At 29.6% G+C, this 18,270-nt stretch overlaps 1 protein-coding gene across 1 annotated transcript; it reads left to right on the forward strand.

Moving 5' to 3' along the window:
- Window positions 1–1,099: 1,099 nt before the first annotated feature.
- Window positions 1,100–2,230, forward strand: TRIADDRAFT_58721 (uncharacterized protein; the record flags this gene model as incomplete). The annotated part of the gene is made up of 1 exon (XM_002114620.1): window positions 1,100–2,230. One exon carries the CDS (start codon window positions 1,100–1,102, stop codon window positions 2,228–2,230), a length of 1,131 nt encoding a protein of 376 aa, XP_002114656.1.
- Between the last annotated feature and the right edge of the window lie 16,040 nt (window positions 2,231–18,270).

The following is an 18,270-nucleotide window of genomic DNA, read 5'->3' on the forward strand; positions in this document are numbered from 1 at the left end:
AGCAGAAGTTTACTTTTTAAGAAATTAGTCGATTCCTTATTGATCTAGTATCTAATTGCTCGTAGCCCACAAAAAACCATCAACAGTATCTCGTTTACTATTATCCTATAATAAAGAAATCGTGTTCATTTATATGGCATAAAGAGGACTGAAATAATCAAAATCGATGCTAGACTACTATAATGAATAAATTATAATCGCCTTGTAGGATAAAATTGATGGTTGCATAGATTTTATTTTTAAATTATTGACTCAGCGTTTTTTTCATCGTTTACGAATAGGTACCTTTCATTACAATAATAACTAACCGATAGGATGATCTAACTAGCTGAGGTCATGGCCGTAGGGAAAATTTTAAATTCAGACTCTATATTCATTCTTTAGGATATTTATTTATTAATCCAGTATTGATGAAATGATGTCAAAAAGTCAATTATCAAACGTCATAGCTTAATGCGGAATTTAAAATGGAGCCATGTCGCTATAGGCTTTTGTTGCTAACAATACTCTCATTAGGAAGTTTAAGTCTTACCACGGATACTCCTACTATAAAATAGTGAAGTTCTCTTCTTTGGTATTCAACTAGGAAATAGGATGTAAAGAATACAAAGAATGATTGATTGAATATATATCCAGCAGTCAACGTAATAGGTAGTTGCAATGGACTGGTTGTACTGTAACTGTTTAGATTTAAGTAACTTATAGACCAGGTAATAATTATATTTAGGACAATCATATTGGTCTATGTCCTTGAGTATTCAATAAAATTGAAGGCAAAAAAGCGAATAATGGATTGAAAAGAGTTAAATACAATGAATTTTTGGTATTAGTCTGTAGTTGCCTACTTTAAAATTGATGAGTACATCAAAAGCTTTTGAAATTGGACATCTAAGTTCATATTTAAATTTCATCGGCACCGTCTACCAATCGTAAAAGAAGCCCTGTCAAACTCGAATTGAATATTAGTTTCATCATCAAATTTGAAAATAGAAGTAAAAGTTCAAATTGTTGTCCTTTTGGATTGTCAGCCAAGCTTGCATAATTTTATTCTATAGACTAATACTGCTCAATGATTTAGCAATTATACGGTAGCTTAATGATGGAATTCTTCAATCAAACAGTAGAATCGATCAATTCATCGCTCAATTTTACAACAAGTTCAACAGAAATATACCTCTCTATTTTAACACCTATCGTCGTCTCTCTCTTGATGATTGTTGCTGTTATTGGTAATTCAGTAGCGTTAGCCATTATTTATCGAAGTCGAGCATTGCATGAGCCACCAGGTATTTTACTAGCTAATTTAGCTTTTGCTGATTTGCTTATTGGTTTTTGTGTCATGCCATCGTCATTAATTTATGGTTTATGGCCATCAACAATATCATCAATATCTAATCAAACTAATCCATTCCAAGATAATCTTTGCCAAGGTATTGGATATGTGACATCGTTATCTTTTGGGATGGTCTATTGCACTATTGCTTATATTACCTTTGATCGGAGTATTGCTGTCTTTAAACCATTTACTTACTCCACTTTAGTAACAAGTCGTCGTGCAATTATTATAATCTCCACATCGTGGATCATACTTGCTTTAATTAGTGCAATTCCATTATTTGGTTTACAGGCTTATGCGTTAGGAAAATACCAATATGTTGGTTATTTTTCCTCTTGTTGGCTAGATTTAAGTAATTTTTATGAAAATGGCATCTACGTTTTGGGGACTTTCTTCGCTTTGCTTGCCATTTTACTCTATGTAGTGATTAATTATATCTGTTTACTGCTACGTGCACGTAAAGCCTATCATCAAATTATGGATTCATCTATAGCTCGACGTCGACACCATCGGCTACAAAAATCGACTAAAACAGTCACAGTTGTTATTGGTACATTTCTTATTTTTAGTATCCCATCTGTATATATTTCGTTAGCTACAGCCTTACAGCATCGTTATGTCGGTAGTCCACTTATATGCCGTTTATTTTCACTTTGGGCAATGTATACTAATGTTGCTATTAATCCATTTATATTCGGTTTATCGCACCATACCTTTAAGGAGAGCTATTTCCGTTTGATCGCTGATATTCAACGTGGTTATTTTTGCCATCATTGTAAGCTGATCAAGTCGCATCGTCGGGTTCGTATCCATCCAACTATGATAGCGCCACGGAATAAATATTCAAAGCAATCCTTTACATTCGAAACAACAGCTACCTTAACAACGGGTTGAATTGGTTGGAGTATGCTAGTGGTATCAATCATTTTTTTTATACTGAATTATTCTAGTACAGGTTAGGATTTGGTTCCTATGGGAAATTTCATTTTTTACGATGCTAATTGAAATTTTTATTAAGAACTGATTTGGAAGAACCTTAATATCCTAATGTAGGTTAAGACTTGATTAAATTGGAAAATTCAACAATTAGCACAATATGTGTTGAAGGTAAAACCGACCATATCTTGAATCAAGGGTCCTTTTTGAAATATTAATTAATAGATAACTGGATGAGAAGAATGTGTTAATTAGACATCAAGATGAGCGGGAATTGAATGGAAAAATTTGGAATTATACCACAAGATAGAATTGAAAAATAACTTTAATTATCATTTTTGAATTAGCAAGGTCTGAACTGTAAAGACAAACTTGAACAGCATTAGGAAACATAAAAAAATAGCCATCAATTACTTTCCTAGACAATGAAGATCGATGATGGGAATGCTAATCTCGACGGTAATACAAGATTATGGAAATAATGGTAAAGGGTAAGCATGGACTAGCGAAACTTTTACTCGAACAACTAGAAGAGATCTGCAGAACTAGCTGGATGATACTAGAAATCTTGGATTGCTAGTAACGGCAAGAAATTGTCTCGTAAATATCATTTCATAACTCATCTATCTAGACTGCTAGGACCTTCTTGTAAAAGTGAAACATAGTTACAACGGTAGATTTTGGAATAAACAACATTCAACTTTTAGCATTGGTGAAAACTTATTAGGAAATTGAATTTTATGAAGGAAATATTCGATCGACAGAAATTTTACTTCAACTTTCTTTTGACTCTAACATTAGAAATTAGAAATACGCTGTAAAATTATATTCAAAAATAGATTCCTTCTATCATCAGCTCCTTACGATAAAAAGCAAGCAAACAGCTGGGCTAATTCGCAAATCAAAATTATCTACTCATATTGTATTAATGATGAGAGATTCATGAATTAATCATCTTTTCTATGTAGTCTAGGCACAAGAGTACTGTACAAGGATTGAAATTAAAAGAATGGCACTACATCATTAATTACGGAATTATATGAATTGCCATTTACATATTAGAGATTATGCTAATCAAAATAATAGTAACCTTTCGTTGTAAAGCCAAGTTAATCATTTATTAAACTAAAGTCTACAGACTATTTCCAATGGAATCCACCCTTTAACAGATGCAGTTGGCTCAATGGAATCTAGACTCATCCTTAATTGTACTATTTATTATGATACTTATATCTTAAAAGTTGCTCTCTATTTTGACTTGTAAAAATTGGATAACTAGAAGAAAAATAGACCATTAAAACCTCTTATTTCACTATAGAAATAACCTCGACTAACGAACTGCACAGTCTTCTTGATTCAAGGTTTTATAAATTGTTAGAATTGAAGCCGACATGGAGACATATTTACTATTCGACATGCTAATTCTGATTATAGACCTTGTTCAATTATGAAATAAGAATTTTTTACGGCTTATTAGCCATTCTAATTATCAAATTTCTCTGATATGGCTTCATTAAAATTATCCAAGTTTTCAAATCATCACTTTTTACTGTACTAATAGGTTTACTCCTTGATCTGATTAAATGATTAATTTAGCCACGCTTGCTGTGATTTATGCTTTTTTAACTATTAATTTACAGGATTCAGTCGATCGGAGCTAATTACAGTATCGTCTTAGCCTATTACTTTATTTATAATTAGACTCCTTCATCTTGGTTAATCTAAGCGATTTTTAATCCGAAATGGTCATATAAAATCTATTCTATTTGAATTATTAAACTATGATCTATTCGATTGCAATGTAATATGCATTAATGATACTCAAATATTGTAGCAAAACTACTGTCATACAGTCGAGCTCATGATATTTTGGCTATCAAGCAAACTTGTATACTAAATAATTCTTGCTAGATTAAATAGTTATCATTCATTTACTGAAATTTCTCGACACATTATTAATGATTCATAATTAGCGCTATCGAAGTATTTCATATCAAGATCGAAGCTTTTCGTTAATATTAATAGAGCCTAGGTCCTATTAGACTAAAATCTAGACTTACTGTCGCAAACGATAGAAAATAGATCCTATTATGCTAGATCAAACTTCCGTCTATTCATTCAAAACTTCATAAATTGATGATATATGAATATCGTAAAACTATAACTAAGGTTCTTGCCTTATTGTTAAAATAGGATAGAGAACCGATCTTATTTGACTTAATTAAACTATTTCTATTTCTTTGAAAGCTTTGTACGTTATTAAGAATGTGTGAATATCACTAGAAATTTGTCTGCAAATAGTATATTAAATTTCGTTCAGATTAGCTTATTGTACTGGTATGAATGACAAATAGGTTATAGCTCAATAGAATTTTAGGCATCAATACTTTCACATTTTATAGAATAAATCCTATGTATATCTTCAATTTATATCTTATTAAAATTTTTCAGAATGTAACGTTAGAAATTTCATTTCCATAGCGCTATCTGCTTGTTAATGCATTTTGATCCTATTTCTAATGTTGGTTCTGTATTTCGTAATTGGTTATAATATTTAAACTTGATGTATATTCATTTTTTTTTATAACTTACTCAATTTGCATCAATAATTTCTTTCTTTTTGTATCTGACATCCTTTGTCTATACTTGAAAAGAATAAACAAGATATTTCTTAATGCCATTTCAATTATTCATGTGTAGTATTATTATTCGCTATTCTAAATACCTTGTAGACTATTTGGATACGATGGTTTTTAACAGATTATTGAACTGTCTGATTGATAATTTTATCAATTTATAAAAAGGAAAACGTCAGATTGAGAATTAATATACGGGCTAGTAATTAAGTTTCTCCAATGGAAGCAAGATAGTAGGGTATTTTTAGCTAACACATACATCTTCATTGAAAAATACCATGGTAATTATTGATACGAACGAATATATATTTGCCTCAGTTATAGACCAGGTAAAAGGATAGCGTACTCAAGACAAAAAATAAAGAGTTCCACTTAAATATGATTAGCAATGCTGAGAGACTGGTATGGAAGTACTAATAGGATAGCAAGATATTACCAGTAAAATAAAAAGTTTGATCTAGGATTAATCATCGATATTAGCAGTAAAATCGATCTAAGCAATCTTAAAAATCGTTCTTAAAACTATCATTTTCATGTTCTACAGTCTTTTGCTTGCAATATACGCTATCAATATTGGGTGAACTAATAACGCTATTAAATAAAATATTGAAATGAAATTGTTGATGTTAGTTTTTTATTCACTAGTTTTTGTTGGTAAAGCTTGATCAAATAAAAATTTGAATCTTATCAATCTAAAATATTAAATATCCGAAATTTGAAAAGCATTAAATTATAAAATTTGTGAGGCGGCAAATATCGTTACAAAATCACAATAGACTGAACATTCTCAAAATATGACATGCACATGTATCTTTTCTTCTTAGCTAAAACTTATATTAGATCCTGGTATGGCTATAACTATTGATGGCTTACAATAAGAACCACGGTAGCGATTATTTTGATACAGTAAACTGTGTTGCAGTGCAGTAAGAGTTCTTATATAGTAACTGATGTTACATTGATTTAATACTATGTCTTGTAACGCTTATGATTTATATCCTGAAGATATTTACCTATAGATGATATCATAAATAGTTTTGTGAATAAACATACTGTAGTCTAATTATCTAAGATCATTCAGTTTATGTCTACGATTATGAATGTCTCTGTATTAATTTAGCTATTCAATATGAACTGAAATTCATAATCTTATGATGACTTATTCATGATAGCTGCTGCCGAAGAGTATTTAAGCTCGGTAAATGGCTGTGTGAAATAAGAATTCTCTAGTTGTTTAACGTAGAAGCAAAGGTGTCTAAATTCTTGTGAGATAGTTGAGGGATACTGAATTCCGGAGGCTTTAGTAATTTAGAGACTTGTTTTACGTTATCCTTGTCACTAAGTTAGTTTGTGACACCTAGATAGCGTAAAATTAAAGAATTTGCGAGACTGTAAATAGAGTTACAAACCACAATAGAGCAGTTATTCTCAAAATATTATACATATATATATATCGCTTAATTTTTTCTTAGCCAGAACTTATATCCGACACTGAAAATCGTAAAACTGAAGAATTTTAAGACTATAAATATCGTTACAAAACCACGATTGAACGTAGCAATAAATTTGTAAATACGAAAAGAGATCATCGCAATGAGGCAAGTATACAATAATTACCAATTTTTGGAGCCTGTGAGATCTGATCAAATAAAATGAATTGAGATTGTAACCTTGATAACAAATTCCGATACATAACATTAACTTTATGGTATCACAGATGCTACCTATGGCCGCAATTAAAGGTTATACCTATCATTGATAGTAAATTTCATAATATTGTACACGAATATGAATGAACTTTATTATTAAAACAGCACAGATTTTCAAATCAAAAGCCAACACTTTTTTCTACATTTAAGGGTAATTATTCTCTTGATCAATTGAACATCATGGGCTCAAAGAAAAAGCTAAAATAAGATAGTTAAATTTAGCGTTGCCACTTAGTAAAAAAGGCGCCACTATGCCTGATGATCCATGATTTCTGTATCATTTTACAGGATGTAGATCTTAGTTATAGCTGCAACATTGTTTAGTGACATTTAATGTAAAGTAAATTAAAAGCTAGAATATAGTGGATAAACCAGTACAGAATACTAGCAAGGTTAAACCGATTTTAGGATTATTTATACTAGTACGCAAAATTTGAACCAAGGACTAGCGTCATACATTCACCTAGATCTTTCTTGAAATCTACAAAAGACTTTGTAGTACGTAATTATAATCTTGATATGAATTGGATTCATCAAATGCCGGATATTTTAGATTAACAATCAGATACCATATGCATTACTACTATTTTATTATGTTCTAATTAGCTCATAACGGAGAATAACGAAGTATCATTCGCAAATCAATAGCAAATTAGAGAATGTAAAAGAATCAAGTAAAACTAATGTAAAAAAATGAAACTAAGAATCAGATATGAACCAAAATAAAATATATGGATATTATTAAGACAATTCAAATCTCTTTGAGATTATTACGAGGTATTTAACATTGACTAAGGTATTGTGCATTGCTTAGATTAGCTTGATAAAATATCAGATATCAGTAGTATCGAAATAGGCTCACATTAAGAAAACTTGGAACTTTTCTTAATTTCTAATTAGCGTTTAACTTTGATGATGATCTAAGACTAACATAATCTAGCTGAAGCTCGAAATATATTTATACATCTATCAAGCACATCATAATCATTATCCTGGTGCTATCGATATCTGTAAATTGCTACACTATGTCGACGAATGAAGTGAATATTTCTTCCTATTATGATGATGCTGACTTTTAAAGATAAAGCCATCATTTGGTCCCAGTTATGGTAATAAAAAATTATGTAGGCAATCTCTGATTAAAAAGACCCTATCATTCAGAATTAGAATCCATATCACCTAGTCTTCCGATCGTATTGTAATTTGAGACTATTGTTGTTAATTAAGGGATAGCTTATATTTATCTGAGAATAATGCACACATACATACAAAAATTTTCCCTCTATGTAATATAAACAAATCATTTTTATATTATCTGGTAAAAAATACGTTGCAGTTTTATTCTATGCTAGTAAGCGAAGATGATCAATCATTTCCGATGTCAGAGATGCCTTTGAATTGGCAATAGTAATTACAGCAACACTTCCGCCTATTAGGTGGAATTTATCATATTAGAAACAAACAAGATACAATGCAAGTTTTAAATAGAAAATATAAAGAAGAATTTTATTACGCAAATAGATCTTGATACGATTGTTGCCGTATTCAGAATTAAAGTTATTTACTGTTATTTAAAATCATCCTTGAGATTAAGAAACTGTAAAAGTAAGACGCAATTCATTTAGAAAGGTTAGAAAGGATTTTTGTATCTTATCACGATAATTATAATGTATAGTTTCTTGTAAATTAGTTATATGACGTAATAATTCTATTATTTTCGCCTGTCTGACTTATTAATATGCTATAAACTATCACTAGCCATCGTTACAATGAATAGCAAAGTAAAGTTGATTTAATTTGCAAATTAAGCAGCCGTAGCTTATGATATCAATTATTGACTCAATTCAACTCTACAAGTACATTAGATGGTAGGCTGTGCCAGCAACAAAAGTAATTCAATTTTATGGCCTGTTTTTAGTCGAGATTCAAATAATAATATGAGCCGTACGAAATACAGAAAAAAATTACCGCATTGGAAAACAGGATGAATATGACATCATTTATTCATAATGATCTAGTCATTGAAGATTTATCTACATTGAGCTACTTTTCCACATAAAAATTCAATTATTGATACTATCTTAGAATCTATTTTTCTAATTTCTTACGTGATCACGTCCTAATACTATAAATTGATTCAGTATAATTTCTTTTCTAAGTTATCATCAAGCCAGTAAATATGCATCGCCAACTTTAAATAAAAACTGATTGAATGTCCATTTGCTGCCATTACTTCATATTCCATGCTATCAATTATTATAGTACTTTTGTAATCAATTCATATTTTAACCGTTCCCAAGTGGATAAAATAGCCTATATTATCGGATGTCTAGATTTTCCCAGAGCAATCTTTCATTCACAATTAATATGACGATCCTATAAGGCATACTCTGCAGAGCAGTCGTGATATAATACAATTTCACTGAAACCTACCTGATTGTGTCTCTAATATTTGGAGTTACTTTCTTCATTCGATTGAACTATGATAATCATACTATATAGACTATGCCAGATTTAAATACAAATTAGCCTATTTGAAAATCAGTATCTGAATTTCCAATAAATGTCATTATTACAGGAAATTGATTTCTTAATTCTCTTAATACGCCATTCCTTTATTATTCTAATTACACCTATATTTATATAGTTATTTAAATAATCAATTGTAATACCCATAAGAATTGTATAAAATTATTTACTTCAAATTGCCTAATGCACCACTATGGCTAAACTCCGGAATAAATCATGGATGCAATTAATCACCTCTGTGACAGAATCTTCTTTAATTTCCATCCACGCACCTGATATGAATGCTTGTTACTATGAAAACATCATTACATAGTTTAATAACACATAATTCTAGACTGTTTGTAATAACAATACAATCAAAGTAAAAAATTAATAATAGTTCACATCCGAGTATCCTGAATATAACTTTAAAAGGAGACTTTTACATTATGTGCACCAGGAGTTTCTGACGAGACTATAAAAGGCTGGTGCCTGAAGATTCTTTTTTAGTTCGTTAGTCGGTTAGATAGTCAACTAGTTTTTCAATTGATATTTAATTGTAAAGACTATAATCTTGGGTGCCAAGATTCCTTCAGTAATAAATGATAGTAAATCTCTGACTATCTCGTCTACATCATCTGTGACGCTATAATTATACCATAGTATTCGGTTGTTGGAACTGAATTATTTGGTGATATAGCTAATCTCGCCTCTTTAAGTTAGTAAGTGGCGTTCTACGCAAGGATTGGCGTGTGTAGACTACTTTGTCACTAGTGGTGTGTGACAACATGGAAGTAGTATAGAGGACATTTTCTAAATTTTATGAACAGTTAAAGTTATTTATCCCATTACAATTACGAACGAAGTTGCATTCATTTTTGAAAGGAATAAATATGATATTTAAAATTACAATCTTCTTAATGTTGATTGCAAATGACGCAAAGATAATTTTAAAAGCCGAAAAAATTTAACTACAATTCACGATCAGTTTTACTGATGTCTGAGTATTAAATTCCTCAATATCATTTTAATGTTTGCAAAAAGTTACGTTGCAAGTAGAATTATTTCCACTTTGATAAGAAATTGTCTAATTTGTTCTACGATACGTCGAGAAAATTTTACTTGGTACTGTAATTGATAGTATTCGTGGAATTTATTTCTATCCACTAAAACTAAATTGTTTGCTATTAGTTACTTTGTTGTCTAGAAGATGAACTTTATACTAAAATTTACTCTTAGTATCCATAGACATATGTCTAAACCGTGACAGGGCATTAATTTAGAAATCAAGAATTGGTATTGATGTTCTACTATGATCTTTTTACATTAAAGGCGTAGACTGAGGAGTAATTTAGGAGATGCTCATGCCTCGTATTGACTTTGCCAGCCTACAAAAAAAAATCTTTTAAATTTTCTGAGTTGTAAATTGACTGACAGGTACGGGTAAGATTTTAAGAAAACTGCAGCGTACTATTTTCAGTTCTAAAACGTAAACAATGAAAATAATGCCGCGACAAGTTCAAAGTTGATGGAATATTGACGAATATAAATTGACTATAAGTTTAACAGAGTTGACCAAAAATTACAGTGCCATTCTGTATATATTTATGAACATTCAAGACCTAGAATAAGTCACTTTATTGAGGCAGAGAATTAAGATTACAATCATTGATAATTGGAGCATTAGTCACACTGAAAGCAATCAGGTATGAAATTTTCAATGCTTAACAGTTCAAGCTTTTAAACAGATATTGGTTTGATTGATTAAAACATGCACGTAGACCAAATATTTTAGCCAATTAAATCAGTGAACAGTTTAAAACAATTCGTAGCCCGTAAAATAATTGGTTCTAGAACTGACATTACGATATTCAATTGAAAGTTGAATTGCGATCAGAAAGCCAAGAAAAATTAATTACATATTGCAGTTGTCAGTCAGATCAAAAATGCCGTCATTGATTAAAAAATATCCAAAATTAAGGAAGAATATCTCTATTAAGGTGTGATAGATGATAATTTCAATCATATACAATAATATGAACATTTAATTATACGGAAAATTAAGTCTAAAAATGTAATATTCTAAGTCTGAGACTTATTATGAGAGAAAGAATGAAATTGAATTTAATCTATCAATAACACTAAAGCCGTTATTTGTTTGAACATCTCGCTGTGTAAATTTGAATTTAATTTGGTTCATCATTGGCTGGAACTTGAGAATGGCTTAAAATGTTTTACTATACTGTAATGTACCACATTCTAATGAATTTTCAGTTTGCAAATTATGACAATTTATCTGGATCAGTCTCTCTTAATGAAGAATAACAACCGCATTCAACAATAGGATTGAAATTCATGCAAATGTATTTATAGATGTTTAGATAGTAAATATAATATTTAAACTTCTCGCATATAGTAATACTCCATCATTAACTATAATCAAAATCTTTCCATAATGCTAAGTTATTCATATAGATTATCAATGTAAGCTTTTCATACGTTTAAAGTAAATTAAAATATATGTTCATGCGGCCCAGTAAATAGTATGTTGTTTATTTGCTATCTTCATACAAACACGTTTTATAAATATGCGTATGCGACGGATGATCGAACAATATTATTCCATACTTAAGCTTTGGATAGATGCAGTAATTATACTATAAATTTAGGTAGTATAAGACACAGATTCGCAATGGCAGATTGTTAGTCTTGTATCTATACTTCAAATTGCGTACTAAGGCTACTACAAAAAACTATCTATAATTTATAGCCTCACTAGAGTGATCATAAATTGAATTTATAATTTATCATTGTCAAGATGCTATGATGCCAAATAAGTATTTATTGATACATGTTAAATTAGTAATTGTATGATGCGAAGATTTATAACTTATAAAATATTAAATTAAAGCAGTTGACAGGAGAATTAATTGCAGATTCCTATTTAAATGCGGATAGTGAAACAATAATTGCTTATGGAGCTTTCAACGGTTATCTCGTGATGCAAGATGAATTATTCAGTTGCTTGTTGAGCGCAGAAGAGAAACCGTACTTTCATATATCACTTATATAAAAATTAGAGATTCTGGGAAATGTAGCCCAATTAGTAGTTACACTAGAATTTTTTACGAATACTTGTCACAACTAAGATTGTGACAAGCCGATTTTTTAGCATTTTATTAGCGTTATAACTATAAAGCTAATGTAATACTAGTATTATTTCATACTATGATAAAGAACCAATCTCTACTTGCATGAAGCATTCTACCTAAACTTGTGTATTATTTCGAAAATTTGAAATTTTATGCAAAATTATTAGGACAACTATGAGCTTAAATACGTTTAAAACCGTATTGGACCACAAGCAGCTTCGACCCCAAAGAAACTGGACGCAGATCGTTGCATACCCATATGGAGAATTGGTGCAATTTTTTCACAGTAGTGGGCATAAATTTTCACTGATTTCATCACATCTAGAGTCATTCTGAGGAACTAAAAATTAGTCTTATTTTTTGATTTTAACTCTTTCCTCGGCCAAATTTTATATTGCAGTACCTAGGGCAGCATAATTTATTAACGTTATGAATTACTACATCATATCTACTACGATGAAATAAAAATATACATACTGTACAACCATCCAAATGCAACCATTTTCAGAGTATAATAATGCATTTTAGCCAGCTTACGTATATATAACTATGTTTAGCATAACGGCAATAAGTAACTCATTGATTGATAAACATTAGCAGTCATACAGAATTTACTAATTATACGAGTATTTGTATTTATTTCTATTAGCCAAATGGCTGGATGCTCAGGATATGTAATATAGACAAGCAGCCATTATTTTTTAATAATTTGTTAGGTTACTAATATATAAAAGTGACTGTATCTCACTCATATCTATGGTTTATCATATATCAATTTCTGTCCTTATAGTAGCTATTATTTCAAGATAAGTAAATAATAGGGGAGTATACTATTCTGCTAGCTTATCTGAGATTAATATGTAAATAGGTAACCCACTTTATGTAGAAATTAGTATAGGCTACATAAGTAATTTAGCCAAGTAAAATAATCAATTTTATTCGCAATTAATATCGAAGGCATTTACATTTGCAATGACCATTCTCGACTTGCATTAAAAATGATAAGACTTTATACTTAGCAACATGTTTAGCGATTCATATTCATAAAGGCATTTATAATATTCATGAATTAATTATAGATAGTGATGGAATTTCTGAAATACGACACCCGTAATGAGCTAAGAATTCGAATAAGACGTTAAATTGTTTAAATACGGGTCAGCTGTAACATAGATAGAATATTACTTTTAGAAATATACCTGTTTACAAGATTATTGACATTATAAGCTGCTCATGGCTAATAGGTGGGTAAATCTTCAAGGATCTATAAATTACTATCCTTCCTCAACTTTCTTATTTGAAGAGGGAATATGCTATTGTTAATACTAATATCATGATAAGAGACCCGTAATATTATTTTATTGATACTATAGTAAATATTGAAGGGAACAAATCCAGCAAAAGGCTTGCTATTAATGTCTCATAGCAAACTTTCGTTTTTGCCACAATTTCATCCTTTATTTTGTAAGAAACATGTGTGAAAAATCAGAGATTTTTTTAAGCATAGATCTAGATTGGAGATAATATTTAGCATCTCAGTCCGTAATCGAATATCTGAAAGTTTTGTCGTTAATCTTCATACTGTAGGTAACATTACATATAAGTTAGATAATAACAATGGAAAAGTAATTATTGAAACTATTAAGCGCTTGAATCAAAATTTTAAACGAGAGGAAAACATCAGTTTAGTATAGCCTTAATAATAAAACTAGCAAAAATACTTGAAAGAAATATAAAAAGGCGAATGCGCTGGCTTAAGCAAACAAACTATCAAAAATAAGAGTTGCTGATGATCAATGATAAACTACAGATGTTTTCTTAGCTTTGAAATTTACTAACTTTAGGTTAATTGACTACTGATCTGCCTGCTATACTACCTTTTAAGTACCACCCGGAGCAATCAATGCTATTAGACTATTGAATTATAATTTTAAATCATTCTAAATCAAACTATTAATTACATACATTAAGATGGATTCTCAACATTATCTAACTAATAATAATCGTCATTTAACTATAAATTAACCCTGTTTACAGCAGAAAGCGTACAATCCCAAAAATATGGCAGAAAAGTATTCTTAAACTATAATCCAGGTTAACATTCGGGATCATATGACATTCTACGACAAATTTATTTAACTTTCTGCTGTATGTTATCGATAAAATTAGCTATCACTACGGATAAAAGCCACTACAAGTTTTATCTTAATTAAGCACAAATATAAAACCATCTAAATATATTGATTAAATTATAATTTTGCTGGTATGATGCTCCAAAAAAATTATTCTATCTAACAATTCTAAATTAAAGTAATCTGGTTCACAATATATCAAGACATCAAATAAAACCTACAATAATTAATTCGACTAAATTAGTTACAATTAAAGCTACAAAACTTGTTACGCTACAAAATTTTGAAAAGAATTTCAAAAAGTAGCATTTATTACAAGATCTTTAATCACAATTCCCAATCTATCCAAGAGATTAGTTTAAGATTTTATTATTCCAAGCATTTAAAATGTTATGATAGGATTCTGAACTCCTTTAGGTGTAGCTTGATGTTAAAGTCAACGCCTATCATTTGCTCTGGATCTTAAACGCCCGAATAAATTCTCTTTCTATAAGCGCTAATAGTTTGTGCTTATCTTCCAGGCTTTATAACAATTTCTATACTTATAGAATTCCCGCTCGTACTATTGGTAAAGAGCCACTGAAATTGATCTTCGGTAGCTCTAGTTAGAAGCGATATAGTATCTAGATTCATAATGAAGTAATCAATTAATCAGCTGAAAATTCCGTTTATTGTGATATTCGATTCATGTTATCGTAATTCTATCAGATTTCAAATGTGCACCAGCCCACACTACAGAAATAGAATTATTTTGTATAAGTTTGAATTTAATATTAGCAAATACTTGTATTGTAATTAACTATTTATAAAATTTGTATTGCGAGTTTTGATCAATTTAGCAATCGTGATCAGGATATAGAAGCTATTCAATTTAATGATGTAAAATTATTACTTATCAAGGAATCTCAGATATTTAAACAATAGATATTATGTTTATCTATACCAAAATAGAACGAAATAATCAAGTTAAAGACTGATGAAAGAAAACTTTTGCAACAGCTTTCAATCAATTGTTTGATAAATGAAAGCCAAAATTAATAATATTGCATTTAAAGATATAATCGCTCGCAAATCTATTCTGTACTCATTATTCATAGTTCAATTTTCTTTTGACTTTGCTATTTCATTATTTCAATAATTTATCGTCATTTAGTGTGTGTGACAGATTTAATTGAAATTTATTTGGGGAGAATATCGCCATTCATTAATATGAAACTTATTATAATTTGTATAGCAGGCTCTAGGTGAGTATTGAGGTATGTCTGGTGTAGTTTTCTTCGAAAAATATATTTACTAAACTTTCTTGTTACAGAGCACATGAAAACAAAGATAAATAGGAAAGGGAATTTTCAAGTACTCCAATCAAATTGAAAAAATTGAATCTAAGCGGTGTTATTCACCCATGAAAATCTTAAATCATCTCTTAAAATTGTAAGTAATTATTTTATTCTATCTCACTGCATTAGATCGTGGCAATTCCATAAGTAAATGATTAATACGCGTAAATTAAAGGAGTTTTCAATAGACCTTAGCTGCTTAACTTTTAGAAAAATATTGAGACAAATTTGTGTAACTAATGTTACATGAAATACTATTACCGCATATTTAATTTTATAAGATTTCTCTTTGAAATTTAATGATAGCCAAATAGCTACTAAAAACTACCTTACTTTACCTTTCCTATAACTATAGCCATGAATAAAGTTATTCAATTTTCAAATCATAATTTTTCTAACCTAATTAAAATTAAGCGATTAGAATCATTAAATGATCGAAATATTCTTTTATGGATACTAATAACTCGTAGTTATCAATTATGTCTAAGAATTTGATCAACCAAATATATCAAGTATAGATCAACACCAATATTTTAATTTACATGATATCAGATACAATTTAATTCTATAAGCCACTAGCTACTAAAATTCTACAATTCCAACATTCAGGAATAAAATCAAATATGTTTCATATATATACACGTATATATTTCATGTGTATCGATAGATATTGCTGCAGCTATCGAAGGAGATTTGCTGAACTTTGCTATTTAACATTTATGAAATATTGATACTTCGAAGCTTTATTTTATTTTTTCCTTGATATTTACATACTAAATACAATATTTCATGCTTCAGTTTGATGCGATTTTGACTAGATTTAAGAAATTTTTACTGTAGAACGTATTGTTAGTTTGATCTTTGCATATAGCACCATTTAGCTCACTTTTCTTCCTCAATTTTCATTTTTTGATAATTTGACAAATTAAATATGTTTAATTGCGCTGCTTTAATAATGACTATATGGATTTGTTTAAGGAAGATTTTATTTAAACAATTTAAATTTTCAGATTTTAAAATTCTAGTTCTTCAATGCATCACATTAGTTTCCTTTCTGAAATATCTCTTTCATTTATCGTTCTAAAACTGGACTAATACTGCTAACTCGTACTTGTAGTTTTAAATCTTATATTTCAGATCAGGACAATTAGATATTTTTTGTAGACTCGATTGATTTATTTTTCATCGATTTCTTTCTAGTCTTAGTCTGATTGATTAGATTTAGATTTCGATACTTTTTATTCTAAAATAACAATAGAGTCAATATCAACTCATTAAGTAATTTCAAAGAATTGAATGGTATTCCTGCACTTGCTATAGAAAAAAATATTCGTAACCACTCCAAACCTGAATTTTAAGTTGCAATGTAAACCTATTTTTTATTTATATTTGATTCAATTTTAAACACTTTGGTTTATTTATTTCAACTACAGTCACTATTGAAGTGCAAAGCGATCCTATCTTGCACTTTGTATCCATGAAAAATTTAAAATCGATTTCAAACGATCATAAGGTGTTGCTGGCAATCGAACACTAAGGCGTAGGATTCTTCTATCGTAATTAATTTCATCCTGAGTATCATTAAATGTAGACTATGACATTAAAAACAGTATTGTATTGCGCCAATAACACTATATAATTTATAATTTATAGGTAATGATCTGCAATTAAATTCAATAAGCTATTCTAAAGATAATAAAAGTCACGCTAAAGTAAGAAAATGCTAGCAGTTTGAGGTGTTCTTTTAATTACCGATTTATATTGTGCTTAAAACTTTAGAATTTTGTTTATCGTGCCTCCTGGTTCGCTTAAGGCTTTCATTTATGAAGCATTCTGCAACATAATGAAATTTATTGCACGTTATATAATAGTAATATTAGCGATTCCGCTAATATTATAAAGTTGTCCAATTATTAATGCGATGTGAGGATTAGGAATCTATCATATTAGTAAAACCTTGCAAAATATTCATAGGATAAATACCAGTAGCAGCTATTACTATAATTATATTGAAGGGAAAACTGTAACCAGTTAGAGCGTAGATAGACGATCCAATTAGTTTAGTTGCTATAGTAAAGCAGAATAGGTAGAATAGATTCCTACTGATATTATAAATTTGTCAAATATTAAATGCGACATTTGAAAGGATACAGGGTCCATCATAACAGTAAGACCTTACAAAGGTTTCATAGGATAAATAATGCCTTTATTACGATTGCTATTCAAGGAAAAACTGTACCTAGTTGTAAAATAATTTGACGGCGTGATCTATTTGAGTAGTGTAATGATTTCAGCTAATTACGGTAGCTACGTGTTATAAATAGCTATAGTAAAGTAGAAAAGGTAGAATATACTAGCTTATCGAATATTATATTGCACTAAATAACGAAATCAGCGCTTAAGAATTGCTGTCATGATATTTGAATTACAGTTTGCTGGGAACAGTCTTTATTGGAGATTGTAATTAGTAAAGGAAACTGCACCCAGTTATGGCGTAGTTAGACGACGCGATATAGTTAAGTAG

This window comes from Trichoplax adhaerens, genomic scaffold, assembly GCF_000150275.1.
Source record: "Trichoplax adhaerens TRIADscaffold_8 genomic scaffold, whole genome shotgun sequence".
Classification (NCBI taxonomy): domain Eukaryota; kingdom Metazoa; phylum Placozoa; class Uniplacotomia; order Trichoplacea; family Trichoplacidae; genus Trichoplax; species Trichoplax adhaerens.